The sequence below is a fragment of the Phyllostomus hastatus genome, unplaced genomic scaffold (genome assembly GCF_019186645.2).
Source record: "Phyllostomus hastatus isolate PE091 unplaced genomic scaffold, TTU_PhHast_1.1 phas_scaffold_585, whole genome shotgun sequence".
Taxonomy (NCBI): domain Eukaryota; kingdom Metazoa; phylum Chordata; class Mammalia; order Chiroptera; family Phyllostomidae; genus Phyllostomus; species Phyllostomus hastatus.
This window is the reverse complement of record NW_025334037.1, coordinates 2,913,204-2,940,569: the sequence shown is the minus strand read 5'-3', so window position 1 is coordinate 2,940,569 and position 27,366 is coordinate 2,913,204. Positions and strand designations below refer to the sequence as shown.

The 27,366-nt window shown below is 47.3% G+C and overlaps 1 protein-coding gene across 2 annotated transcripts in view; it reads left to right on the top strand.

The window, feature by feature from the left end:
- The window catches only part of GALNT18 (polypeptide N-acetylgalactosaminyltransferase 18), a 322,614-nt gene that overhangs the window by 156,192 nt on the left and 139,056 nt on the right, over window positions 1–27,366 (top strand). For both annotated transcript variants that reach the window (XM_045825818.1, XM_045825817.1), the window contains exons 2-3: window positions 1,017–1,209; window positions 19,671–19,837. In XM_045825818.1, coding sequence (XP_045681774.1) covers window positions 1,017–1,209; window positions 19,671–19,837 — 360 coding nt within the window. The remainder of the gene's footprint in view (window positions 1–1,016; window positions 1,210–19,670; window positions 19,838–27,366) is intronic.

Below are 27,366 nucleotides of genomic sequence, written 5' to 3'. Positions count from 1 at the left end.
GCCTGGTTTCCCTTACTATAGCAACCCAATTGCCATGTTTTATGCACTTATTTTGAGACATATGCTGGTCTAAGTGCTTTATATACATTGTTTTATGTAGTCCTCACATATCTCAGGGTAGGTGAATGAGTATTATTATTTCCGCATTACTGCTGGGGAAATCGCGGGGTAAAGAAGTTGAGTGTTTGCTTGTGGTCATGCAGCCAGTGACTAGTGGGGCAGGGATTTGTTTGGCACCATGGCTGTGTTAATCCAAAGATTAACTGCTCTTGTTTTCTTGGAGAGTTCCAGGGAAGCCATGAGCTCTTCTTGACCTGCGGTGGGGGCTGCCCCCCACCCACCACAAAGTCTACCAGGGGCCCAGTGAGCAGTGCCCCAAGTGTGGGGGCTCTGGGGCTGGGCTGGCCATCCCCTGTGCCACTGGTTCTCTTTTCTGATGGGCAGAGTCTGGAAGTAGCGGGAGGCAGTCTGGTTGGGGGTCCTGGCAGCCAGGTGAACGTCATGTGGTGGGGCCAGGTGACTCACAGCAGGGTCAGACAGTGGAGGAGGATGCAGGCTGGAAGAACTGGGTAAGGGAGCAGACCCCCAGCTAGGGGACCTGGGTGTGGGCCAGGCTCAGGACTGTCAGGGAGTGGGGGGACAATTTGGGAAAAGAAAAACAGATACCCCCTTGTGGGGTTGGGGCCAGCATTCTGGCAGGAAAGCAGACTGAGAAAGGAGGGGTTTCTGACTGGAAGCCGTGGGGCATCAGGTCACATCTCTCAGCTTCTCAGAAGACCCTGGTGGGTATATTTCTATATCCCTTGGGCCTAGTGCTTATTGGGTGGAGGAATGGATGGATAGATGGATAAATGAGTTTGAGGAAGCATGAAGATTCCAGTCTTCTTTCTCCCTGCCCCTGAAGATGGGGCAAAGATTATTTTACCCGAAGCAATGGTGAAGAAGAGAAAGGGGTTTTCATGGCATATGCAGGGGTGCACTCTGACCCACTGTCTCCTTATCCCTTCTTTCTCCAGAGGCTCCCGCCAAGCCTGAGGAGGCCGAGGCTGAGCCCTTCACAGACTCCTCCCTGTTTGCACACTGGGGCCAGGAGCTCAGCCCTGAAGGCCGGCGCATGGCCCTGAAGCAGTTCCAGTACTACGGCTACAACGCCTATCTCAGTGACCGCCTGCCCCTCGACCGGCCCCTGCCTGACCTCAGACCTAGTGGGTGAGCAGAGCCAGTGGCTGGGCTCTTGTTGACTTGCCCGGGGGGAGGGGAGGTGGGGGTCACCACAGTGCCAGGGATGGAGCCAGGACTGGGCATTTGGACTCCTGGGTCCCTTTCCTGCTTTAGCCGGGGCCTGTCTCCTTGACCTGCATTGGGCAAGTCACTCTCTCCCTTCACCTTCTTCAGCCTCAGTTTCTCCATCTGCTAAGCAAGGGGAAGGCTTTCATCCATTCGAGATTTTGAGGAATAATAACCTAATTTACTCCTTAAGGGCACTAGAATCATCTAGCATTTCTGTTAATAAGTCATTTTAACCCAATTAGTTGCATTTGTATGAACAATTATATTTTTTTCTGTAAATTAGTTTTTTAAAGTGCATCCATCTTCCAGAGCTAACGAGTCATTACACCCGACAGAGAAGTCTGTCTTGACTTCTCTCTTTGTCACAGAAGATGTTCCTTTAAGGTTCAGTTAGATTTTTTATTCCCCCTAATTATTAAAAATGTGAGCATGTACCACAGCCGAGAAAATCTCATTAACTTTTGTGAGCTCCCCCCACACACACCTTCTTTTCCCCTCTTCTCCTTATTTTAAAAATTGTCTTAAAGCTGCAAACCACAGTAAGCTTATATCTGGAGTTTTCAGGAAAGATCGTGCTGCTGGGTTTGGAGGTGGTGTTCTTTGGGGAGGAGAGTTCAGTTTTATGGACACTAATTGAGCACCTGCTGTGTGCTGTATTATCAAGTATGTTTTTTTCCTGGCCCAGGGAGAATCTGGCTGGGCTCTAGAGATGAAAAAGAAAGCAGCTGAGGACTACAAGGGAAGAGAAGAATATGAGTATGTGTCCACTTAACGGGTATTTACTGAGCACTTACTGTGTGCCAGCAGAGTCTAGGCATAGGGATAGAGCAGTGAACAAAACAGATGGGACCCCTGGCCCTCTTGGCGCTTGCATTCTGGTTGGGGGAAGACAGATAATGAAGGAAACAAAGAAGTCTACTCTGTTGCATGTTAGGGGGCAGCAAATGCTATGGAGAAACACCAAGTGGGAAAGAAACAGAGACCACCTGGAATAGGAGAAGGGGTTGAATTTTTAATGAAGTGGTCAGAGAAGGCCTCACCAAGAAGGTGACATTTGAACAAAGACCTAGAAATGAGGAAGCAAGTCATGTGACTGCCTGGGGGTAAAGCTTTCTAGGCAGAGAGACCAGCAAGTGCGAAGGTCCTGAGGTAGAAATGTGTTTGGCATGTTTGAAGAAGAGGAAGGAAGCTCATGTGGCTGGAACAGAGCAAGCAAGAGGGCAGCAGGTGGAGATGAGGTTAGAGGGTCAATAGGAAACGGGTCAAGTAAGGCAATGGTTCTCAATCTTGGCTGCGCATTGAACTCATCCAGAGCTTTCAAATAATCCTGATGCCGGGCTACACCCAGACCAATTAGATAAAGAGTTTCCAGAGGTGACGCTCAGTATCCATATTGTTTATAGTTCTCAGGTGATTCCAATGTACAGCTAAAGTTGAGAACCACAGGGAAGGCTTCGTAGGCAGCTGTAAGGTGTGCAGCTTTTACTGTGCTCTGAGATGGGGGTCCATGGGAAGAGCTTGAGCAGATTAGTAGTGTGCTTTGCTTGTCGTTTTCAAAGGCCCCTCTGGCTGTGGCATTGAGAACAGACTGAAGAGGCCAGGGAGGAGGCAGGGAGGCCAGTTAGGAAGTTCCTGCAGGAATCTAGGTGAGAGGTGGTGGTGGCTTGGACTGTGACAGCTGTGGGGCAGGTGCTGAGATGGGGTTGGATTCTGGGAATATCCTGAAGGTGACTTCAACTAGGTGCCACAGGGTCTCAGCCACCTGGGAGCGCTGCAGAGAGACCACCCCTGGGGCTGGCAGAGAAGCAGGTCCAATGTGGGCAAAATCGAGACTCTGGGGAAAGGGTCCCCAAGAGGACTTGGAGCTCCAGGACTCCTACTGGGGTCTTGGCCATGACTTTGCAGCCAGCTCTGATGCAAAACACAGACCCAGCTCAATACATGTTTCTTCTAAACTAAAGGGGAAATAAGAAGGAAGCCAAGGAAAGGGTGGATCTTACAGACTATAGCATGGCTATAACAATGACAGGTCATTACACAGGGTTGGCCTGTACAGATGCCCTTCCCCCTTGGACCACACCAACCTGCAGTGAAGGCAGGGAAGTAACTGGTGTGCTCTTCCCATTCAGAGTCATGGAAACCAAGGAGCAGGAAGAGTAAGAGTAATGTCGGAGGTCACTGCTTCCCCTTCACCAAGAGAGGTGCCCTGTAGGCCCTTTCTTTCTGCTTCCGTGGGAGAGGAACAGGAAGCCAGCAGGTGGTGGGGACAGAGGCCATGTGGCCTTTCTCAGAAGGGCAGGGCTCCCTGGCAAGCACATTCCCCCTGAAGGAAGTACATTTTCCGAGGCAGCTGAGACCCCTGAGTTGCTGAAGAAAGGTCACTGAAGGACTTCAGGGGGTCAGAGCCTGCCGTTTCCCCCTGAGCTGCTGGAAAGGGGCAGACTTTCCCTCTGTGCAGAGCTTTAGTTTACGGAGCTTTCACGTCTCCCCTGTGGGGCAAGGCCGTGTTCGTCAGCCCCTTTTTATAGCTGGAAGAACGGAGTATCTCTGATAAGAGGTAGAGTGCTCCTCCACCAGGGCTCCCTCTGTGGCATTTACAATGCAGGTTCTCTTCGCACTGTTAGGCGCTGTGCACAGCCTCCGTGCCAGACACACCCCCGGACTGGAGAGTGTCGGGGAACACCCTGCACAAGCATGTGTGTAGGTAAAACAGCGCCTCTCCATATTTCCGTAAAAACATTCCTGCCTTGTAACAAGGTCATTGTTTGGCTTATTGTTTAACTCACTTTGGAAACATCTTTTCAATATCCTTTACTATCAGTCTATTTCATATTATACTGGCCAACAGCCAGGGACACGTTTGGCACTTTAATTGTATTAACTCTGTACTCTACACAGTGACCTTCTGGAATAGGGCCTTGTGTCAGAAATATGCCTTTCCTCACTCCCGTACTCACAATACTTCTGGCCCCAAATGTGTCATTTTTTTCTCCTACACTACGTACTTCTCTGACACCAGCTGGGTGTCCACAATTCAGTTCAGTTTTGACACTATCTACCTGGAGTTAGCAATACCTCCCACAAGTTAATGGCTCAGTTCTCCCAGATTGCCCCCATTTAGATGTCAGTCACAAGTCCCAGGTTGTCATTGTCATTGGTCTTTTGACCAACTGTCTATAAATTGGGGTTCCCATGACCCCCTCCTTGGGTTCAATAAGTTGCTAGAATGGCTCATGGAACTCAGGGAAACATTTACTCATGCTTACCAGTTTATTATTGAGGATATGATAGAAGACAGAGATGAACTGCTTTTGAAGAGATACAGAGGGTCCCAAGTGCAGTCCCCTTCTGTCCTTGTGGAGTTGGGGTGTGTCACCCCCCGCCCCCAGTGAGTGAATGTGTCCACCAGCCTGGAAGCTCTCTGAATCCCATGCGTTGGTGGTTTTGATGGATGCTTCATCCCATAGGCATGACTGATTATTAACTCATTTTCCAGCCCCTCTCCTCTCCCCAAAGGATGAGGTGCAGGGCTGAAAGTTCCAAACTTCTAAGCATGGCTTGGTCTCTCTGGCAACCAGCCCTCATTCAGGTGCCTACCAAGAGCCACCTCATTACACCAGAAAATAAGCTCTTATCAGGTGGGGAATTCCAAGGGTTTTAGGAGCTCTGTGTCAGAAAATAAGGTCAAAGACCAAATGTTAGCAGGCACTGGGAGCAGAGTAATATATATATTTCTAATAATTTCACAGAAGATTTTTAGCCTCCATTTTACAGAGGAGGAAACTGAGGTACAGAGAGATTATATAATCTGTTTATGGTCACCAGTTAGCAGAGCTGGGGTTTGAAGCCAGGCATCCTGGCAAAGGAATTTGTGCTTTACTGCCTTTGGGTGTCAATTTGTGTCACTCTGACAGGGATGGGGGTAGCGGCTGCTTTAACTGTACACAGCCCTGAGCTGATCAGTTCGTCTGGGTCAGGAAGGTCCATCTCTTAAGTGTTGGAAAAACTGTGTTAGTGGCCATCAGACTGATTACCCAGGTGGAGAGTGATGCGGCAGCCGCAGCTAAGGGTGGGATTAGGAGCGAGGTGGGTGGGGGTGGGGCAGCATCTGGAGAGGAAGCACCACGCTGAACGCCACTCTGCAGAAGAGCCACTCACTCCAGGTGGATCTTGCTTCAGTCCCAGTTCCTGTGCCTTGCCTTCCTATTACTTCGGTTTACCCTTGGGGACATCTGCTCCTGGAGGTGTTGTTGGAGCCTGTGCTTTGCTCTTTGTATTCTTGGCTTTGCTCTTCTTGACATTATGCTTGACTTTGGTCTTGGACCAGAAAGTGGGTGTTCTGAATCCTGCCCCATTCTTTCTCTCCTCGCCTTTGGCCAATTCCTTATTTTATCTCTTTCTTGGAACTGAAAGATGACTCACCTTGTCACCTATCTGAGAGAGGACTGAACTATACTTAGTGGCTTACATGTAGGCAAAGACATAACCAGAAGGAACAATGTCCATCCCACTAGTTGCTAGGCATCATTAATTTATTAATTCAGTAAATATTTATTGAGCACCTAGTGTGTGCCAGGCACCGAGTAAGGGAGAAAAGCTGCATCTCAGCCCCAGCTGGACTTCACTTTGTCACTCAGGTCCCCAGGTGCGAGCTCCAAACGTTCCCATGGCTTCTGCTCCCAGAGGCGCCCTTCCTCCTGCACCTCTGTAGGTGCCAAAGTAGCAGCCTCCCAGGAGCCAAAGAGAAAAAGCTAAAAACAAGTTTTGACAGACGTGTGGACTGCATAAGTATATACATTTGTCAAAACACATCAAACTATGTACTTAAGATTTGTACATTTTTTTGCATGTAAATTAAACATTTTTTTTTCTGTTAAGTGAGGGTGTGGGAAACAGATCAGAGAAGTCCTTTGCCTGAGAGATGGAGAGGGAGGATGGAGGAGACATTTTCGGGGAGCTCAGTGGGTTTTGAGAGGACGGGTTGTGGTTGTGGAGAAGGATGATTGATCATGGGGGTGGCAGTTACAGCAAGCTTGCCATCTGGGGGCAGGGAGGTAAAGGTGGGCCCCCCCACCCCAGATGCAGTGGCTCAGGCAGGTGGGTGACCACCAGTTCTACAACAGCAGGCAGTTATTTCCAAACAGGGCCCGGGGGTGTTAGGGTGAGAATAGAAGGGGCTTTCCAGTGTTAAGCTTCAGGGCTATTATGTTGCCATAGCAACTCCCTGGCCTACCTCCAAGATAGATTAGGGCAGAGCCTCCAGCAGGTGCTGCTTCCTGCCTCTTGTTAGCAGATCTTCAGAGGCTCCTGACTAAATGATGTCCCCTTTCTCTCCTGCAGTCCCCTGAGGACCACACCCTCCCTTTCAGAGGGCAGGGTGGACTGGCTCTCCAGTTGACTGATGGGTTAGAACCTGAGGCTGAGGCATGAGGAGTTGGTAAAGGAGATGGACTGATTTCTGCAGCCCATGTGGGAACAGCTGGGATAGATCCACACACACACCCCAGCAAGGGAGCTCTGGGTCCTGAGCTAGAGAAATCTTGTATGAACATCCAGGTGGAAAGGAGCAGGGCAGGATTAGAGCAGAGAGAATGCGGCCTGGAACCAGGGGCCCAGTCTGTCTGGGAGCAGGTTAGAGTCCCTCCAAGGTGGCTGTGCTGTTTGCTGCCTCCACTCTGGGTGTGACCACAGGTCTGTGTGTATGGGTTGGAGGACTGAGGGGTCTTGGTGATCTCTAGATAGACATCTAAGACCTCAGTTTCAGGGGCCAGCAGGGCTGGGTGGGTATGTGTGGTAGGTAGAACAAAGGCCCCCCAAGGATGTCCTAATGCCTGGAACTGGTGAATATGGTGTGTTACATGGCTGAGAGCAGAGGTTGCAGATGGAGCTCATTAGGGGTGCTAATTAGCTGCCTTCAAAATAAGATTATCCTGCTTTATCTGTATGGGCCCAATGTATTAATTGTGAGGGCACTTAAAAGTGGAAGAGAGTTGTGGAAGAGTCAGAAGTGGCAATGTGAGGACTTGACCAGCTGCTGCTGGCTTTGAATTTGGGAAGAGCCATAAGCCAAGGAATGTGGGCAGCCTTTAGGTGCTGAAACAGGCATGAAAACAGATTACTGCCTCGAGCACCCAGAAAGCAACGCAGTCCTACCAACACCTAGATTTTAGCCCAGTATGGCCTGTGTCATGCTTCTGACCTCTGGAACTATGAGACAATACATCTGTGTTTTTAAATTTATTTTCTTTTAATTTTTTTCTTTATTTTTATTATTGACACTTTTACAAATGTCCCTATTTTAAAGATTTTTTTATATATATTTATTTTTTAGAGAAAAGGGAAGGGAGGGAGAAAGAGGGAGAGAAACATCAATGTGTGAGAGAACATCGATCGGTTGCCTCTCGCATGCCCCCAAATGGGGACCTGGTGCTTAACTCGGGCATGTGCCCTGCCTGAAAATTGAACCTGTGCAGATGTCCCCACTTTAAATTTGTGTTGTTTTAAGCCACCAAGTTTGTAGTAATTTCTTACAGTCACAACGTTAGTATTAGAAAACTAATATAGCATGCAGTCTGTTGCAGAGGATCCCAAGAAGACTGGAAGGACTTTGTACTTGGCTTAACTCTGCTACTTTGGACTTTTGGTCACTTTGTTAAAATTCTGAATAATTTCTGAACAGGCACCACCATATTTTCTTTTTGCACTGGGCCCCACAAATTACGTAGCTGGTCCTGGGGGGAAAGGGGGTGGCTGTAGCGGGAGCAACCGGGATCGTGGCTGCTGGACCATCTGGGATTTGCCACCCAGAGGCAGATGATTTCCACCAGAGCCACCACTTGCTTACTCCCTGTGTGCCGGGTGCTGTGCAGACTGCCTAATGTCTGTTTTTCTTCCTTTAACTTTATCCTCACTTCTCTCTGAGGTAGTTATTATTTCCATTTTACATAGGAGAAGACTGAATTATTTGCAAGGTTAAGAAACATAGTTTAAGCTCCCACAGGCTGTATGGGGTAGAGTCAGTAGTTTTACCTGGGGCTTGTGTCTTCAGGACACTACCTCGGCACCCTGAGCTCCTCGGATCTGGGAGAAGACCCAAAAGTCCATTGAAGGTGTGTGCTCCTTGACGGCAGCCTGAGGACAAAGGGACCCAAGAAATGCCCTTGGGTAATGATCCTGCTGTTGCATTGAAAATACTAACTGCACAAACACAGTCATGGGGAAATAATTCTTAAGTAAAGCAGTCTGGGAAAATATTTCTGGTTCTTGGTAAATGTTAAGCTCGTTATGGGCCAGTAGTATCATGTGGATGTTCTTTTTTTTTTCCTCCCGAGAATAAACACCTTTATCACAGGAGCTTTTCCCCCTGCTTTAATGAGCTTTTAAGAAAGGAGGGAAGAGGATTTATTTGCCTTTCCCAGCCTTGACTTTCCCCAGACGGAACTCCAGCCCCTTGCCCTCCAGCACATGGCCACCTGCTCGGCCACAACCCGCACCAGCAGCTCACCCTGCCGGACCTGCTCCCGTGGAAGACTGCTGCTTGTGGCGTTCCTTTTCCTTTCATCTTATTTCTTCTGAATTTTCTTTGATTGTTTTTTGTTTAAAATCTCTTCCTCCCTGAGAGTCAGCTTGGCCTGCTTCTTGCGGCCTGGGGGCAGTGCACAGTGGGACTCACCACTGTCAGTACGGTGTGCCGCCAGTGAGCACAAAGCAGTTCTTTCCTGGGGTCTTGGTACAGAGCAGTTTGCCACTGGATGCACTGCAGACACCATCAGTAATCCTCGTTTTGCACGTACAACACTTGGAGCCCCAGGAGAAGTCGCCTGTGTCCAGCCTCCAGGCTCAGTACTTTCCGTTGCTTCCCGCACACGGACTGTGTATGCAGCAGGGGCCCACCTTAGTGTTGGCAGCAGGGTGTCCCAGCTCATATTTTTGCTTCTTGTGGTGGGGCTTTCTCTTGTCCCTGGTCTTGAGGCACTTGTGCCAGTTGTCCCGAGAGATGCCCATGGCTTCCAGTTGTTCTTAAAGGTAATGTAATCTTGAGCTCTATTAATAGAGATAGAATGTCTTAGAAAGGGGAGGTGACAGTTTTGTTTTACTCTGCTACTCAGAGCACAACTGCAGAAATGGATGGTAAGGGAAGTAGAGAAAGCAGAGTATGTTTAAAAGAGAACAACCTAGGAGAAAAAGTGGGTAACTTGACAAACAGATGAAGCCTCTGCTTAGATTTTAGAGTATTTGAAACTTGATTCCCTGGGTTCCAAGGTCAGGTCTCTCATTTACAAGCTGGTTGACTTCCTGCAAATTACTTAGCTTCTCTGTGCCTTGCTTTTCCTGTCTGTGAATTAGTGATGGTAATACAAAGATTAAATTGTAATATAGGCAGAACCCTTAGAATACTGCCTAACATGTAATAACTGCTATTTAGCTTTTTGTTACTTTTATTAGCTGGGTCTCTGATTTTTCAAAGAGATGGCTTGGAGGATGCTATCATGGCTTTAACTATCTGAAGGACCACTATGTGGACAAGGAACCACACTGGACAGGCTACCTGCCCTGGCACTAGAGAGAAGAGGGCCAGGCAGGCCCCGCAAGACCAATCAGACTGAGGTCCTGGAGAGTGATTTCTTCCCTGCCTGGATTCTGGGCAGCAGAGGCTGGACCAGGCTCTGCTGGACAGCAAAGATGTTCCATTCCCTTTCTCTGGACAGCCCCACAGTCTGGGGCCCACCTTCCCTGCCCCAACATTCCTCAGCTCCCCTTGTCGCAGACCTGTCCAGCTCACCAACAAATACTCAGCCCCCTTTCATGGCTTTTCCACCACAGCCAGCTGACTTTTGTTCCCTGAGTGGCAGGCTATCCATGTAGTCCCAGGGATCCCACTTCCCCTGCATTTCTGAGATAGAGGAACAAAGAACCTCCAGGCTTTCTGTTGACTGTTTATATTTTAAACGATTTGTTTTTCTGTTGTCCTACTTGCAGTCTACGTGTGATACAGCAGATCCTTTCTCTAAATAGGTAGAGTCACCTGAAAGGATGTTTGTAGAATTTTGCCTCTGGATGAAGTTGGCTGTCCTGGTGATCACATGTACTAAGTGGTTTAGCTGCCAGCAATTTCCATGCTGGATTCTGTTCCTGGATCAGCTGGCTCATTTCTCTCACCTTACAAACTGTTAAAACTTCCCATTCTCAGATGTTCTCTGTCTCCTTCACCTCTAAGCTAGAGGTGGTATTTTGCCAGATCCCCAAAGGCCCTGGCTACACTAAGTATCCCTACCCTGCCACCATATCCCCTCCTTTACAAACCCTTTGGCTTATTAGATTATTTGTTCTTGGATTATTATTGGATTATTGTTGCAGTCAGGCAGGAAGTACTTTATTTTTGGACCAAAAGACACACCTAGGTTTTAGAGGAGGAAAATTTTGAAGCCAAAAATGTGGTAAAATATTTAATAACATAAATAACATAATATTTCACCAATGTAAATGTAAAGCTACATAAGACACCCCCCATTTCCTCCCAAATTTGGGGGGGCAGCATCTTATAGTCTGAAAAATGTGGTGCATGTTTAACTCAGTGGTCCCTGTCCTATCATATCACACCAAAATTCCCACTCACAGAACTTGCATGAGCCTGAATTCATTCTACTATTCACCATTCTAGAGTATATTAGCTTTTTCATTCAGCCCAATACCCAGTGCTTTCTGGGTAGACATTGCAGGAGGCACAGGGGGTACCAGGTGAGCAAAGCATGTGTGGTCTTGACCTCACTCAGCTTATAGTCTAGTGGATGCAGTGCTGTTTCAATACCATAAAAACATATTGCAGTAGCATATATGTGGCATGAAAGAAAACAAAGGTTTCAGTGGGAGTCTAATGGGATCGATTTCAGCCCAGGAAGTTCAGAGGTCAGGCATGCGCTCTCAGGGAGGAACTGAACTCACTCAGATGACTGCAGAGGGTTGGGATTCTTGGTAGACTGATGCCTGCACATGATCACATGATCACACAATCAGATGCCACAGATCTAGACTGTGTAGGGGGGAAATTGGTTCAGGACATCCCCATGTCTGCATCCTCTTTGCTCCCTTCTCAGAGTGCTATATCTCTAAAGGTGACTGTCTGTGTCTGCAGCTCTCTCACTGACAGCGTTCTCCTTCCTGCCCCATCTGCTGCCCTCAGCTTCCACTTTCTGCCTTCCTAGGGTAGATCACATTTAACCTCCCATAAACAGTGGCTTGATAGGGTGGCTGGTCCTTCTTTGATAGTGTGAGATCTGGCTACACAGAGCTTTTGGGCTAGGTAGCCCCGTAGGCTGACAGGTAGCCCGTGGACAAAAGCTCAGGAGCCAGTGTCTGGTCCCATCAGTTGTGAACCAAATGGTGAGGCCACATGGCAGAAGACACAGCAACCTTTACACAGAGAGTCATGGGGATTGTTTGTCTCAGTGGGAGCACTGTAATGGGAAGACAGTTTCAGGCTTTAGGTGCCCAGTAAGTAGTGTTTCATTGTATTTCTCTACGCCATCCTACTGGACAGACATTCCCTCCATCTTTCATCTGAATCAGCAGCCTACAGTAACTCTTCTGTTTTGCCCCTCCCATCAGGTCTCTTGGTTGTCACAACCCCAGTGTTTCACCAGACACATCTCTGGGTGGGCCCGAGAAGGGAGATGCAGACCCTCGTTTAGCAGGGATTATGAGCATAGGCTTTGGAGACAATCAAGCCCAGGTTTAAGCCTGGAAAGGTAACTTACTGCCTCAGTCCTATCTCCCTCATCTATAAAATGGGGATAATAAAATTTACCATAATATGATTGTAGGAAGAAATAAAATGGGGGGAAAAATAAAAATATTCATACATCTCTTAGCCTGATCTATAGCAAATCATAGCACCAGTAAGTAGAAATTATTACTACTATTATTTCTAAATATTCTGTGTTGAGCCTCTGGACAGTAGAGCTAGCAAGCACCATGCAGTATCTGAGCTCCCGAGGTTATGCCACCCAGAGGGAGTTAAAATCTTGATTGTCCTGATGTCCAATGAAAATCCCACACTGCCCCCATCCTCAGGTTTCATTAAGTCCAGCAGACTGGATGCTGACAGGCCTGAGAGCCTCATCTGGAGGCACCTGGAAGAAGCTAGAAATGTACCAAGGGAGGTCAGAGGAGGATCCAGCAAGTCCTGTGGGTACAGGTAGGATGGCAGAAGCTGGGATGGATGTTGGTAACCATGAAGGGCCAAAAGGGCAGTGCTGACCTTGGGGCCAAGTGGTCAGCAATGCACCCAATCCCCTGTGCTGACCGCAGCTGTGGGGAGGGCCTCTCGGGGAGAAATCTGGGAGGAAACAGGGGCTGGGGGCACTCAGAGGAGTGGTGGGTGTCTGGGAGTGTCATCTCCCACTGCCTGGTCCAGGTAAGTCCCTCCTCCACTCCCAGAACTCTGACATTGGTAGACCCGGCTCTCCATGTTCATTAGCAGACAGACCTCAGCTAATATTCTGCTTGATGTTCATTCTGGAGGGGTCTACCCCTTCCCACCCAGGGCAAGTGGCTCCATGAGTCATCGTTCTGATGGACAGGGAGCTTGGGGTCAGGGAGTGGGGAATCTGAGATCCAGTATGGACGTGTCTGGCTGCTGCCCTGGGTGATGCCTGTGGCCCGGAGCCTGGGCTGGCCTCGCTTATTCTGCCACCACTTCCCTGCCTCTCGCAGCAAGGACACTGGAGCTCTTGATGTAAACTTGCCTCATAAACAGCTCAAAACAGTCTTGGGGAGCTCTGCTAAGAGGCTCCCTACATAGCTGCTCCCCACACTGCCCTCTGGGTGCAGAGACCAAAGAAGTCGAGTTTATCATGACCAACAGTTCTAGCTTATTAGACAGTCATAGTATCCCACTCTCAGAAATACCTTGTTTTTTTTTTTATCTCTCATGGAGAATGGCTTGACTTTGAACAAGAATGAAAGTAAAACAGGAACTTTTATGGCTTAATTTTACAGGAGAATATGCCTCTTCTCATAGTGAGTAAGGGATTGGTCTCATATAGTCAGGCTTTCTCAACAAGTATGACTAGGGAAGGCCCAGTCATACCTTTGTGGCTTCCCTGATGCTCATGTCCCCTGGCCCTTCCCTGGAGAGGCAGGCAGAGGGAAGACACCCAGAGCAGGCAGGGGGCAGGCTCTGGGGGCAGCGGGCGTGGATGGCCGGGCCCCGGAGGATGTGGGTGCTGGGGGAGGACATCTGACCAGTGTGCCTGTGAAAGGCAGAGCTGGCAGGCGGGGGCCAGTGCGGGTTGATAGGCAAGCTCAGTGGCTGGTCCCTGGCACAGAAGTACTGGGTTTGGATCTGGGACACTCCTCTCCCATGGCAGCTGTAGGGTGTGTGTTTCTTTGGAAGGCCTCGGGTTGCCCTATGGCAGGCGGGCTTTTGTTCCGAGTTCAATGTCTGGCAGGGATGATGTTGGTGTGACGGCAGGCATATAGACATCTTGCCTGGCATGGTGTTCCTCCTTTTTTTCTCTCCTCTCAGCCATGTGAGTTACGCTTTAATGTTGAGATGAAGAAGGAGCCGTGATTGTGTGTGTTGATGTGTGTGTGTTCGGGGTTCTGAAAAGGTAAATATCAATTTATTCAACAGACGCCGACGGAATGACTGCTGTTTGCGAGACGCTGTGCTGGCGGTGGGCACACAACCAGAGCGAGGCCTGCCCCTCCCCTCAGGAAGCTACAGTCTAGTCATAGGGTGACCAACTGTCCTGCTTTGCTTGGAGCTTCCAGTGCTGAATCTGGGAGAGTGCCGGGCAAACCAGGGTGAGTTGGTCACCTTGTCTAGTTACAATAATGGTAAGGGGATATTTATCGTGGCATTTGGTGGTGACCAGGTGCTGGTTGGAAGGGAGGGAAAGTTGGCAAACTGTTTCTTTAGTGAGATATCTTCTGTTCACTACATGTGAGTTTAAAGATGCTGAATTTTGCAGAGAATACACCTAACTGATTATTTCTTCTGCCTCCTGTAGCAAGATAGGAGGGAGGGCAAGTGACTTGCCTGTGCTCACACGGCACTTGGGGCAGAGCTGGGACTGGCACCCAGGTCACTTCACCCCCACCTTCGGTGCTCTTTGCCTAAAAACTACTCTTCCCCATCTTTCTCATCCTGCCCACCCTTCACCTGTCCGCTCACCTAGACCTACATTTAGGTTAGGTGTGAGACAACTGAAGGGTAAGGGAGGTGCTGCAGGGTGCAGAGAGGTGCCACCAGTGGTGTGGCTATTGCTGGAAGCGCCCTGAGCAGGAGAGAAGGGGAGAGTAGGGGAGGGGAGTCTTTAGGAAGGTCAGGACATTTGACCTGGAGGGATCACTTAATTGCAGTGCAAAGAAACTCAGGACTGCTGGAGACTGAATGTGAGGACCCCAGGCCCTAAGTTCAGAGGAGGGAGAACAGAAGAGAAGGGACCGCTGGGGAAGAGCACCTGACTGTCCCGCAGAAGGAGGTTTGTAAGAAAAAGGAACATGCTGAGCTCAGCGGCCTGCATGTAAAATTTAGGCTGTATATAAACAAATAAACCTGCTAGTTTTGTTTAGTTCCAGAAACCCACTCTGTGCCAGTCCCTGGTTTAAGTTTGGAAGACAGTGCAGTGACAAAATAAAGCCCCTGCTCTCAGGTAGGGTCCTTACAGTAGGGGAAGACAGACAAACACACATAAATGATGCATTATGCTAGGTGTTCTGTTATGTTCAAAAGGGTTGTTGTAGAAAAACCTCATGTTCAAAAGAGTCTTCCACATGAAAATAATGATCACTAGAGTTTAGCTTGTAAAATGAATATGACATTTCCACTGTGCTTGGACGAAGAACATCAGGAGACCACTCAGTCACTGGTGGCTCCAGCTGTCAGGACAGGCATGGCCAGTACTGGGAGAAACTTGTCTTGGTCTCCTTGGAAGGGGGTACAGCGTAGTTATGTTGAGAATTAAGAAGGGAGGAAAGCAGAGGACAGCAGTTAACCTCCAACCCCAGAAAACCCCTGGGAACAGCTTGGAGCTCTGGCTAGCGAGGGTCTTGGAGCTCCGAGGAAACCTCCGGAGACGTGCAAACAGACACAGGGCCACAGTCTTCATTGCTGGTGGCGTTAGTGGGGAGGACAGTGAACTTATACTGATACACAAACCTTATTGGGAGCTCTTCATTACATGTTTATAAAAGAAAACTAAAGGTCATGTGCTAGTAGTTTGACCATACATAGTATTCTTTTTAAAATGCAATTAGCAAGCAGGTTGTATGTTAATACTTATTTCAGTTTCCATGGCTAAGGAAAGGCCAGCTGCTGGTCTTGATAGCTATAAACAAACACTAGCCAGAAGAATTATTTGACTATTAACCACAAACCTTTTGATTGCTATTACAAAAATCATATTCAAACCAAAAAAATTTTGGAAAAGGCATGGCATGCTTAAGGAGTCATTCTGGCCTTTCTCTCTCCTTAAGGCCCCCCTCCACCTCCCCATCTCCTTTGTCCCATCGCTGCAGTTAAATGAACTGCTTCCCTTTTCTTGCCTCTCCCCCAGTCACAGCACAGTTCCCTGGGCCCCTCTGGCCTTTGTATGGCTGGTTTCTGAGTGCCGTTTAAGTTTCTGATCAAACCTCTCCTCCTGGCGAAGTCCTCTCCTGACCACTTCTAGCACAGCAGCCAGGCCATCCCACTGTCCTCTCACCCCGTGTTATTTTCATCTCCACACTTTCATAAAATTGTCCACTTGTTCACTTCCATGTTTGTCTGTTTCCCCTGTCAAAGTGCAAGCTCCATGAGGACAGACACTTCCTCTGCATTCACCTGCATCCTTGGTGCAGAGCCTACCTCATGGAAGAAACTCAATAAACATTTATTTCACTGAATGTAAGAATGAATGAACTCTGCACCAATCTGTTAACCTGACAGCTTTATTAAAATTGTAAGTAGGAAGTGGATTTGGGAAAAGGCTCTGTTCTTTCCCTTTCTCCACCATTTTTTGGTGAGAGAACAGGAGAGCTTGAAGTAGAAGGGGAGAAATTTCTGTAAATTTTTGGTAACCATAGAGACGGTGATTATAGTTTATTAATTTCCTCCTCTTAAGCAGGCTGGGGCCCCGTGGTGATTTCTCCAAATTGCTCAGCGCTGGTTATTCCCCAGCCTTCCTCATTAAGGAAGAGCAGGCCCGTTCCTATTCTGCAGCACTTTAATTACTGACGAACAGAAACCCTGTGTTATTATGCTCATTATTTCATATTCTAACCTGGCTGTGCCTCCCACTTTGGAGCAATGCAACATGGTCACCAGCCCTGAACCCCTGGAGCCTTCGGTGGCTGGCAGTGGGTGTGGGCAACCTCCTCTCTGAGCCCAGGGCCTGGGACAGGGCTGTCATTTCTGCTCTGTCCTTTCATTTAACTTTCCCAAAGATGGGATCACAGTGCCTTCTGGAACAGTGTTTAGCTTCAGCTGGAGAAGGGCACGGGCAATGGTTTCCTGACCACTAAGGCAATGCTTGCAGGGGAGGAGCTGGACATGTCCTGGAGAAACCATGGCACTCATTATTGGGCCTCTTTATGTGGTCTGATTTCAGGGTTGCATGTTCCTCTTCCCACAGGGAATAACATGCAGACTTTCATGAGTTTGTCACATGTCCTTTGGATAAGAGATTTCCAAATAGCTTCAGGGTTTCAGTGGAGTGAAGGGCAGTGGGACAATTCAAGGCAGTCTGTCCCACACTTATTTCTTCTTAAGGAAAGAACCCTGGTGTAGATATCAGAACAGAGTTGATATTCTATATTGGCAGCTGACTCATGGTGGGGACTCAACCCCTCTGATCCTTAGCGTCCTCATCTGTGAAATGAGACTGCACTTGTCCTTCTATCATCTCTCATTCGTTCATGTTGAGACTCTGACTCGAACTTCACCCTGGCTCTGAAGGCTGGACCCCTGTGATGAATGAAGGGCAGTATGCCTGCTTGAGTGAGCCTGGGTGGGTTCTGGCAGTAGAAGTCTCTGGGAGAAGACCTAGTTTCCTCCTGAGGCAGATCATCTAAGGTCTGGTGGCCTCACCCAGGTGTTGGCTACCATTTTAGAAAAACTAAGATTTCCTGTTGGTTGAATTTTCTATTCTGTTGGTTTTATTTATTTTTTATATATTTTATTGATTATGCTATTACAATTGTCCCATTTTTTTTTCTACTCTTTATTCCCCTCCACCCTGTACCCACCTTCCCACCAGTATTCTCCCACCTTAGGTCATGTCCATGGATCATACATGTAAGTTCTTTGGCTTTTCCAATTTTTAAAATTATTCTTGACACCTCCCCCGCCTATTTTGTACCTACTATTTATGTGTCTTATTCCCTGTACCTTTTCCCCAATTCTCCCTTCTCCCCCTACCCACTAATAAACCTCCCTGTGATCTCTATTTCTGTGAATCTGTCCCTGTTCTAGTTGTTTGCTTAGTTTGTTTTTGTTTTCATATATTTTTTTAGGTTTGGTTGTTGATATTTGTGAGTTTGTTGTCATTTTACTCTTCATAGTTTTGATCTTCTTTTTCTTAGATAAGTCTCTTTAACATTTCATATAATAAGGGTTCAGTGAAGATTAACTCCTTTAACTTGACTTTATCTGGGAAGCACTTTATCTGCCCTTCCATTCTAAATAATAGCTTTTTTGGATAAAGTAATCTTGGATGTAGGTTCTTGCCTTTCATGACTTGGAATACTTCTTTCCAGCCTCTTCCTGTCTGCAAGGTTTCTTTTGAGCTGATAGTCTTATGGTAACTCCTTTGTAGGTAACCGTCTCCTTTTCTCCTGCTGCTTTTAAGATTCTTCCCTTGTCTTTAATCTTGGGTAAAGTAATTATGATGTGCCTTGGTGTGTGTTTCCTTTGGTCCAACTTCTTTGGGACTCTCTGAGCTTCCTGGACTTCCTGGAAGTTTATTTCCTTTGCCAGACTAATGAAGTTCTCCTTCATTATTTTTTCAAGTAAGTTTTTAATTTCTTGGTCTTCCTCTTCTCTTTCTGGCACCCCTATAATTCGAATGTTGGATCATTTAAAGTTGTCCTGGAGGTTCCTAAGTCTCTCCTCATTTTTTTGAATTCTTGTTTCTTTATTCTGTTCTGGTTGAATGTTTAGTTCTTTCTTCTGCTCCAAATCTTTGATTTGAGTCCTGGGTCCCTTCCCTTAAGTGTTGGTTCCCTGTATATTTTGCTTTACTTCACTTTTTCTTCTATTTTATGCCCATACTCAACCATTTCTGTGAGAATCCTGACTACCGATGTTTTGAACTTTGCATCTGATAGGTTGGCTCTCTCTTCATCACTTAGTTCTATTTTTGGAATTTTGATTTGTTCTTTCATTTGGGCCATATTTCTTTGACTCAGTGCATCTGATACATTGTAAGGGGCAGAGCCTTAGGTATTCACCAGGCAGGCAATGCATGTTGCTGCGTTGTGGCACTGTATATGGAGGAGGGGTCCAAGAGAGAACAATGCTGCTTGCTCAGCTCTCAGCTTACTTTCAGTCATTTCCCTTGCTACCCACAAGCAAATTGGTCCCTTCTGGTGCTGATTCCTCGGTGGGTGGGTTTGTATACATTTTAGGACCCTGTGGGTCTCTCCAACAAACTCTCCTGTGAGGCTGGCAGTTTCTTCTGCTGCTGCTACCCCCATAGGTTTTTACAGTGAGAGATTTTGAGGCTTATTTCCCATGCTGGAACCCCGGGTTGTGTGGTCTATTTCACTCCCCAGTTGTTCCTCCTGGTCTATCCTCACACAAATGTGGGACTGCCTGGTCCACCTGCCACCACCATGCTGTGAGTCCTCTCTGCCACCACTGCCTATCTTCGCCCCTGCTACCAGTCTGGATGAATGTTTCTTCTTTAACTCCTTGATTGTCTAACTTCCATACAGTTTGATTTTCTGGCAGTTCTGGTTATTTTTTGTTTTTTAAATTTGTTGTTGTCTTTCTTTTGGTTGTGTGAGGAGGCAAAGTGTATCTACATATACCTCCATCTTGACCAGACATCTTCTATCCTGTTGGTTTTAGAAATGTTGAGTCAGTCTCCCAGTAAACACTCAGTGACTACCTACTGGGGTCCAGGTGCTGCACTAGGTGCTAAGGGTCTATTTAGCTGGGATAGTCATTGACAAATTCAGACTCTGTTGTGGGGAAAACAGTTTTAATGGTTGGGAACCAATCTGCCATACATTTGTGGCTTGTCTTAAGTGTATCAAATGAGGGGTCCATGGAGGAATCTGGAGTCCTGAACCCTCCAGGAAAACTGGAGCCAAGACACAGGGCAGACAAGCACCTGGGGTGATTCCAGAGGAGTCATTGAAAGATGTAAGATCCTGGCTATTCTTCTTTCCAGATGCCGCAACCTCTCATTCCCTGACAGCCTGCCAGAGGTGAGCATCGTGTTCATCTTTGTCAATGAAGCACTCTCGGTGCTCTTGCGCTCCATCCACTCAGCCATTGAACGCACGCCTTCACACCTGCTCAAGGAGATCATCCTGGTGGATGACAACAGCAGCAATGGTGAGTGATCGAGCTCCTTGCTCTGTGGCTGACATTTGAGCAGAGGGTTCAGCCTCTGTTTGGGGTTCTCATTTTCTAAAGGCTCTCTGTGGCTGCTCCTTCTCTGGGCTGTTGCCTCAGTGATGAGAGATTCATGGTGGTCACTGCTCTGAAAGGTCCACTCCATAGGAATATACCCTCTTTGTATCCCACTGAGGCCAGGTCCCCAAGCTTTGTCTTACTGACTTTCCACTCTTCCCTCCAACATTCTAGTGTAATAAATAAATAGTCCTAATCTCTACCCAATCACATACACAGTGAACATTTCCAGTAACTTCTTTCTGTGAAGCATAATTTTATTTTTAGTTGTATTGCTTGGCCTTTGCCTGGAAGATTCTTCACTGTTTTTGTCTTCTCAGTGGTGACAATGATGACAGAGGAGTTGGTGCTGGTGGTGGTAGAGGTCGTAGTCGTGCTGATGGTGGATGGCAGTGGGTGTGTAAGTCATCGACAGCAATGCAGCTATTGAATGTCTAGCCTCTTTTCTGGATCCCCTGCTCCTTGGTCCATTGAGTCCTAACAAAAACCTGGGTGGCCTGCAAATGCTTGTTGAAACCTTCACATCACTATCTGTCCTTCTTCAGCTGCTACCCACTACCTCCTTCCCTTGGTGCGTATTCCACACACACCCATACACCACATCCATAATATTCTCCAAACTTAGAGACCGTGCACTGAGGCAGTTTAAAAGCAGTGCTCTTGATAGGACCATTAATATGGATGTGCTTTAGATAATGTACAAAAATAGACTACTGGGTCATGGGATCATCATTTCACTGGGTTTGTGTTATCTTCCTTACTTTCTCTGGTATCAGGTGGTAAATTTCCCAGTGAATCAGTTGCTGTAATGAGAAGTTCGGATGGGCAATTTGTGTTTTGTTATCAATTAAGGCTGAAAGATACCAGCTAATTGAAATATATTTAATCTCAATAAGCAAATTTTCTTTTTTATTTTATCATCACATAGTAAGTAGTGTAGGAACAGCTCTGCAAAGCAGATTTTAGAGCTTTCTGAAGGGCAGTGCTTATGAATCACTTGACTCTCATTGTTCTGTGGACATGAAGAGAGGAAAGGGCATCAAGGGAGGGCAGGAATAGGTGGCATAGTGTTAAAGGTGACTGTCTATTGTGAGGGAGACTGGCAGGGGACCAGCTTCCACATTTTCAGGAGCTACCCACCATGACCTTGCTTGTGTCCTAGGAATAGATGTCTAAAAATCTCCCATTCCCCAATGGCTAACATGAGGATAGCCTGTTCAGCCACCCTACCTCACTCTACCTGCATCTGCTGTCTCCCCTCACCTCTTACATTGTAAGAAGCCTAGAAATGGAAAAGCTTTCCTTCCAAGAGTGAGGGCACCCCTCAAGCAAGAGGCATCTCCAGGCTTCATTCCACTGCACTTCCTCATGTCACAAAAGAGGGAAGGGAATGAGGTACTAGAAAGAAGGAAACCTTGGAGTCTTTCATTTCTCCTGCAATGAGAACCTTATCATGGCCTTAAGGATACCTTTGTTCTTTGGTCCTTATGGGGGGAAGAAAAGGGAAACTGATATTGAATTTGAGACATTTGGATACAAAAAGTAAGCCAGATAGAGAGGACTTCATATTTGAATTTAAAGAGTGGGACTTAATTTTGTAAAGGCAATGACCACTGAAAGTTTTTGGTGACAGGAATGACGCCGTTGGAACCGGCCAAAGGGGAGATTTGGCTGTGGTTTATGGCATTGGTTGGGGGAAAGCAATGGCTAGAAAAAGGAACTAGATGAGAAGGCAATTGCAGCACTATAGTCAAGAAATCAAGGGGCCTGGGGTTGCTGTGGGTGTGGAAACTGAAAGTAAGATATGGGCCTGAGAGATTCTAGGAAGGAAGCCTCTACTGGATCTCTTGACTGATAGGCCATGGGCAGCTGGGCCAAAGGCAGGTTGGTGAATGATGACTCAGTTTCAAGCCAGGTTGACTCGGGATGATGGTGCATTCCTGGAAAAGGGAGGCAGGAGGAGCAGTGGGATGGATACAGTGGTTTTTTATCAGAGATGGGACACGTGCAAGCACAGAGCTTTAGGGAGTATTGTGGAGATGGTACAGTTAAGTGGCTTGGCTGTGGTGGTGATAACCCAAAGCCATACATGACAAAATATGAATTAGATCTGCAGAGAGAGATCTGAACAAGCTCTGCAGATTGTGGCAACATCAGTGTCCACATTTACATATGGTTCTCTAGTTGTGTTAAGATGTTAATGTTGGGAGAGGCTGGCTGAAGGGCGCATGGGACCTCTTTGTACATTTCATGTGCTTCCCTGTAAACCTGCATTTACTTCAAAATAAAACCAAAAAAAAAACAAGTCTCTCCCAGAGGAGTCTAATTCTGTAAATTTGAGGTGGAATCTCGCCCCTCTGTTTTAAAAAGCATCCTTAGTGATTATTCTGTTGCACAGCTCTGGTTGAGACCCTCTGACTAAATAAGTAAGATGTAGCTCTGCTTTTGTACATGGTGAGTTTCAGTGCATGGTGCAAAGAGAAAGAACTCTGGACTGAAGTCTAAAGTCTTGGGTTCTAGGACCCTCTTTACCATGGATGAGTGACCACAGAAATGTTTTTCAACTTCTCAGAATCTCAGTTTCTTCCCCTGTAAATTGGGATGATAATCCTCCCTTCTTGCCTTACCTGCCTGACATGGTCAAGTGTGGGCCTGTGCATTGAACACTGTCAGTGTTACCCCTCCCCAGCCCCACCCTCATTTCTAGGAGACTGCCACATAGATAATGTACTGCACAGCTGGAGCTCAAGAGGAAAATGTGGGGACATGAACTTGGAGCTTTGTACACAGAGTAATTGAAGTCATTGACTGGGAGGAGAGGGTGGCAAAGAGAAGAGAGATGAACAAAAAACAGAAGTTGAGAGAAAACTGAGTATAAGACAGACAGGTAGGAGTCAGGGGGAAGAGGGTTAACTGGCCAGAGACAGAAGGGACAGCAGAAGAATCTAGAGGACGACACAGACCCCACAGGCAAGAGAATTTCAGGAATGAGCGTCATCTGTTTGAATGAATCCACAGGCAGGTGGAAGGACACAGAGGCTGGGGAGAAGCCAGTGGATTTGGAAGGTGCAGAGCATGGAAACCTCAGTAAGAAGCTTAAAGTGTTGGGATGGGGCTGCAAAAGCTAGGTGAAGGTGAAGAGCAGGTGTGGAGGTAGATTCTTCTGTCACGAATTGTGACTGTGAAAGAGATCAGGAGCTGAGACAGGAACTGGAGCAACATTTTACACACACACATTAAATTGTAAAAACCTGTTTTTTAATTAACCATAATCTACCACAAAAATACATTTATATCATGACCCAGAATGGCATGCCTATTCACACCCAATTACATGCATGTACCGTTGAAGCAAAACATTTAAGAAACAATAGTTAACCTTATAAATGTGTGAAGCATGCTATTTTCTATTATAGTCTGGTCTATGTTACTCAATTGTATTGTATTGTGTTGTGTTGTGTTGTGTTGTGTTGTGTTGTATGTATTTCTCTCTTGTTTGAAAGTCAGGTTGTTCTCAAGACCCTAACTACAAATTAGAATTGCTTGGAGAACTTATAAGAAATCCAGATGACCATCCCTTAGCTCTGGTCATTTAATTGGTCTGAGAAGCTGGTGCTTGAGGCTCTTGGTCTTGGGTGGAATCACCTGAGTTCCCTGAGGCCAAGTGGTGGAGCAGAGCCTGTGAGGAGGGCAGAGGTGGAATCCTGAGCAGGGAAACCAGTGTTGCCTCTGGGAAGAAAGAGCCCATCTTCCTCCCGCTCAGGAGGATCAGACGTGGGGAATAGGGAGATAGCTGAAGGAAATGAGGGTGTGGCGATGGGGGCTGAGAAGCTGGCCAAGCAATAGCACCCTCTGGTTTGCAGGACCCTGGGTGTGTGCAGGACTTGTGGTAAGGGGTCTGGTGCCTGCTGGAGCACCCCTGCGTGGAATGGGACCGGGAGATGACCAGTCGTGGGACTCCCTGAGAGCAGCCTGAGCTAAGCTCTCAGGAGGGCAGGAACAGACACATGAGGCTATGGCTCTTGGAGGAAGTGAGCTGCCTCTGGCCTCAGCGGAGGGCTGAAGGGTTCCTCAGAGCTGCCCAGCCTCACTTGGGAGAGGGTGGCTGTGACCACCTCCTGGGTAGGCTGCCTTTGGGGCCTGCTTCTGTCGGGCATCGTCTCACTCAGCACAGGACTTCCGCTGATCTACCAGGCCAGCTGAGTTCCCTTCATCACACAATGGCAGAGTGCCCTACCTAGACCAAGGACAGGAAGGGAATGAATGGTGGGTCCCATCTAGTCCCTGACATCAGGGAATCATGCAAATAAATGTAAAACGGGGATGAAACATAACAAGACTTGGCTTCCGGTCTCAGCTCCACCACTTCCTGTTTGTCAGTCTTTTGTTTTGGTTTGTTTATGTGAGGACGTCATGCCCTGCCCTGCCCTGTCCTGCCCTGCCCTGCCCTGTCTGTCCCACAGTCACTGAAGATAATGTGAGGTAATGAGATTGAAAGTGCCACAGAAGCCGCAGGGCTCCAAGAGTTAAAATGGCAGTAATAAAAATAACAACTACAATAGCTGGCATGTAGCCACTGCTTAGAGGCAACCCCTGTTTTTCTCTTTCCTGAAACAGTGTGCTGATGGGGAGGGCATGGCATTAGGCCAGCATTTCAGTTCCAGCTCTTTCTAGCTTCTTCCTAGCTGTGAGTTCTTAACCTCTGTGAACCCTATTTTCCTTATCTTTAAAATTGGGATGTATAATTCCTACCTCGGGGATTGTTTGGAGGCTTGAACAAGATAATGCAGGATGGAAGGGACATTGGCATTTAAAACTGAAAATGAATCAGGAGAACAGAGCTTTCAGAACGTCTTCCTTGCTAAGCCTTCCTTCCCAGGCGTTTGTCACAGTTCTGTGTGTCCTGGTGCCTTGTAACCTCTTCTGCAGGCACCTTTGCTTTGGGTTTATGCTGTGTTTCTATAAATGCAGGAAAGGGGCAGTTGATTATTGCCTCCTTTATCCAACAAGCCCTTTGGACCTTTAGCTCCCAGGGCTGAAGGCTCTGCAGGTGGTCCTTGTGTAGGAGTCTGAGGGTCTGTTCTCTGCCTCTTCAGCAATTTCCTAAACAAGCTTTCCTCTTTCAGGGACCGGCTCCTATATAGGATGCTGACACTATGCTAAAGTGATCTCAGACTTTAGTGTTTGAGCTTGATGAAAAATATGGAGATTCCGATCAGCCACATTCCTGCCTTAGGATATTTGTACTTGCTGTTCTCACCACCTAGAATGCTCTTGCCCCCCGGGAATCTGTACAGCTTGTTCCTTTGCCTCTTCAGGTCTTTGTTCAAATATCACCTTGTCACCCTATTTAAAATGGCAGCCCTTACTTCTATTACTCCTCATCCCTTCCTTTTTTTCCTTTAAGCACCTCTCACTATCTGATACACTATACTCACTTAATTACTTCCTTATTTACTGGGATGCTTTCTCTCCACTAGTATGTAAGTTCCATGAAGACAGGGAGATTTATTTTGTTTATTGCTGTATCTCCAGTACCTAGAATAGTACCTGGTACTTGTAGGAGTTCAATAAATACTGATTCAATAAAAAGAATGAGTTTTGATTCTGTGGGTCTGGAGCAATTGCTAGGTACCTGCATTTTAATAAGCATCCCAGAGCATTCTGATGCAGTGGGACATTCCAATTGTTGTCCTCCATTGGCACTGTGGGCTAGAGTGTCTTTTCCTGGGATGGGGCCCTGGACCCCCCTGCTGCATCCCAAGGAGAGGGCATGAATGGTGGGTAGAATGCAGAGCAGGGCAGGGAGCTTCTCTTGCTGTTACCCGAAGCACGCCTGAACTTAGGACCCATGCACAGAGTCAGATGGCCAACTCTGAGCTTCCTCTTTTAATGTCGCCCAGCCTCTGCCAGCATTTGAGGCCTTGCCCTGTCCTCCATGCAACTCTGAGGCAGTGCTTCCCCTCCCTGGCTCCTCTTCCTTGTTATCTTAAGGAAGTAGTGGGAACCCAGCTTGCAGCCTCCTGGTTTTAATTACTGTGCTTTTCAGTGACTCCCAGTGGGCCAATGTCTTTAGCTAGGGCTGAGTGATTCAACCTTTACAGACCTCCAGAGGGAAGGAAGCACCAGGATTTGCAGCTGATAGAGTCATCTTTGCCTTTGAGTCTTGGCATTCATTTACTTGTTCGTTCATTCCTTCCTTCCTTCATTCATTCCCTCAACAGGTTTTTAATGACCATGAATTTTGTGCCAAGTCTTTTGACACATGGCTAAGCAAATCCATGCTTCCCTTGTGAATTCATTCATGTGACACAGGTGTTCCTGTACACGTCACAGGGCAGGTGCTAAGTGAGATGAACCCTTTCATTCTCCATCAACTGTCCCAGAGTCACCACATCCCACCATCTAGCCACTCCCACTTCCAAAAAATTTGTTCTTTGTATTCAGTTTCTGTTTCCTTTTTAAACTCATGTCCTCTTTTGATAAACTTAAAAGTTATACACTCTTCTCTCATGCTACTTGACCTTTCAAAATGAATCTGAATTTTGTGACTACAACTATGTTAAAACAATGACAATGTCACATATTTTTTTAAGAATCCCATTCCCTGGTGATTTTGACCTGCTCTTGGTTGGCAGTGACTTGTTCAACCTAACCCAGCTTTCATGTTTGAACTCCTCTGCTGCTTTCCAACAAGAGAATGGCTGGTTTCCAGGAGCTCACACACCTGAAGCTGGGATGAAGCAGCCTCTCTCATGGGCTATCCATATCCTTTCCTTGTGACTCCTACCTTGTCACTGGCCTCATTTGCTCAACGCCTCCCATGTCTGTTGGTAGGACGAGGCATAGAACTACACAGGCCTTAAGAGACAGGCAGAACAGAGGTGTCCCTTCCCCAGTACAGTGCCAGAGAGGCAGATAGGCTGCTAATAAAGCCCCAGCTGGCTCTTGGGAGGAAACTGAGGCCCTACGTCTGGCAGAGACTTGCTAGGGCCCCACAGTGTGTGAATAGCAGAGCTGAGATAGGACCTTGGGTCTTCTGACTCCCACCTCAACCTGTGTCCCTGCTTGGCCTAGTGGCCAACCTTCCTGCTGCCTACACTGTATGTGGACATGGTGGCCCATGGCAAAGAAGCCCAGGTTTGGTTACAGTGGTTCAGGAGCAATTGCCCTGCTTAGCCCTTTTCTGGAAACTACTGCCCACCCACACCTTAACCCCCTTTGCCCAGCTCCAATCTTCAGGGTCCACTCAGGTGCCACAGCTTCCGGAAAGTCTTCCATCACTCTGCACTACTCCTGCTGGATCAAGGAGTGCATACACGTACCCTACCTTCCTCCCTCTCACAATGTTTGAACTTGTTATTTGCTCACTAGATTAATGTGAGCCACTTAATACAGACTAGCCAAGGTGACCAGTGTGAGAGGGACACAGTGCTGAGCATCTCAATGTC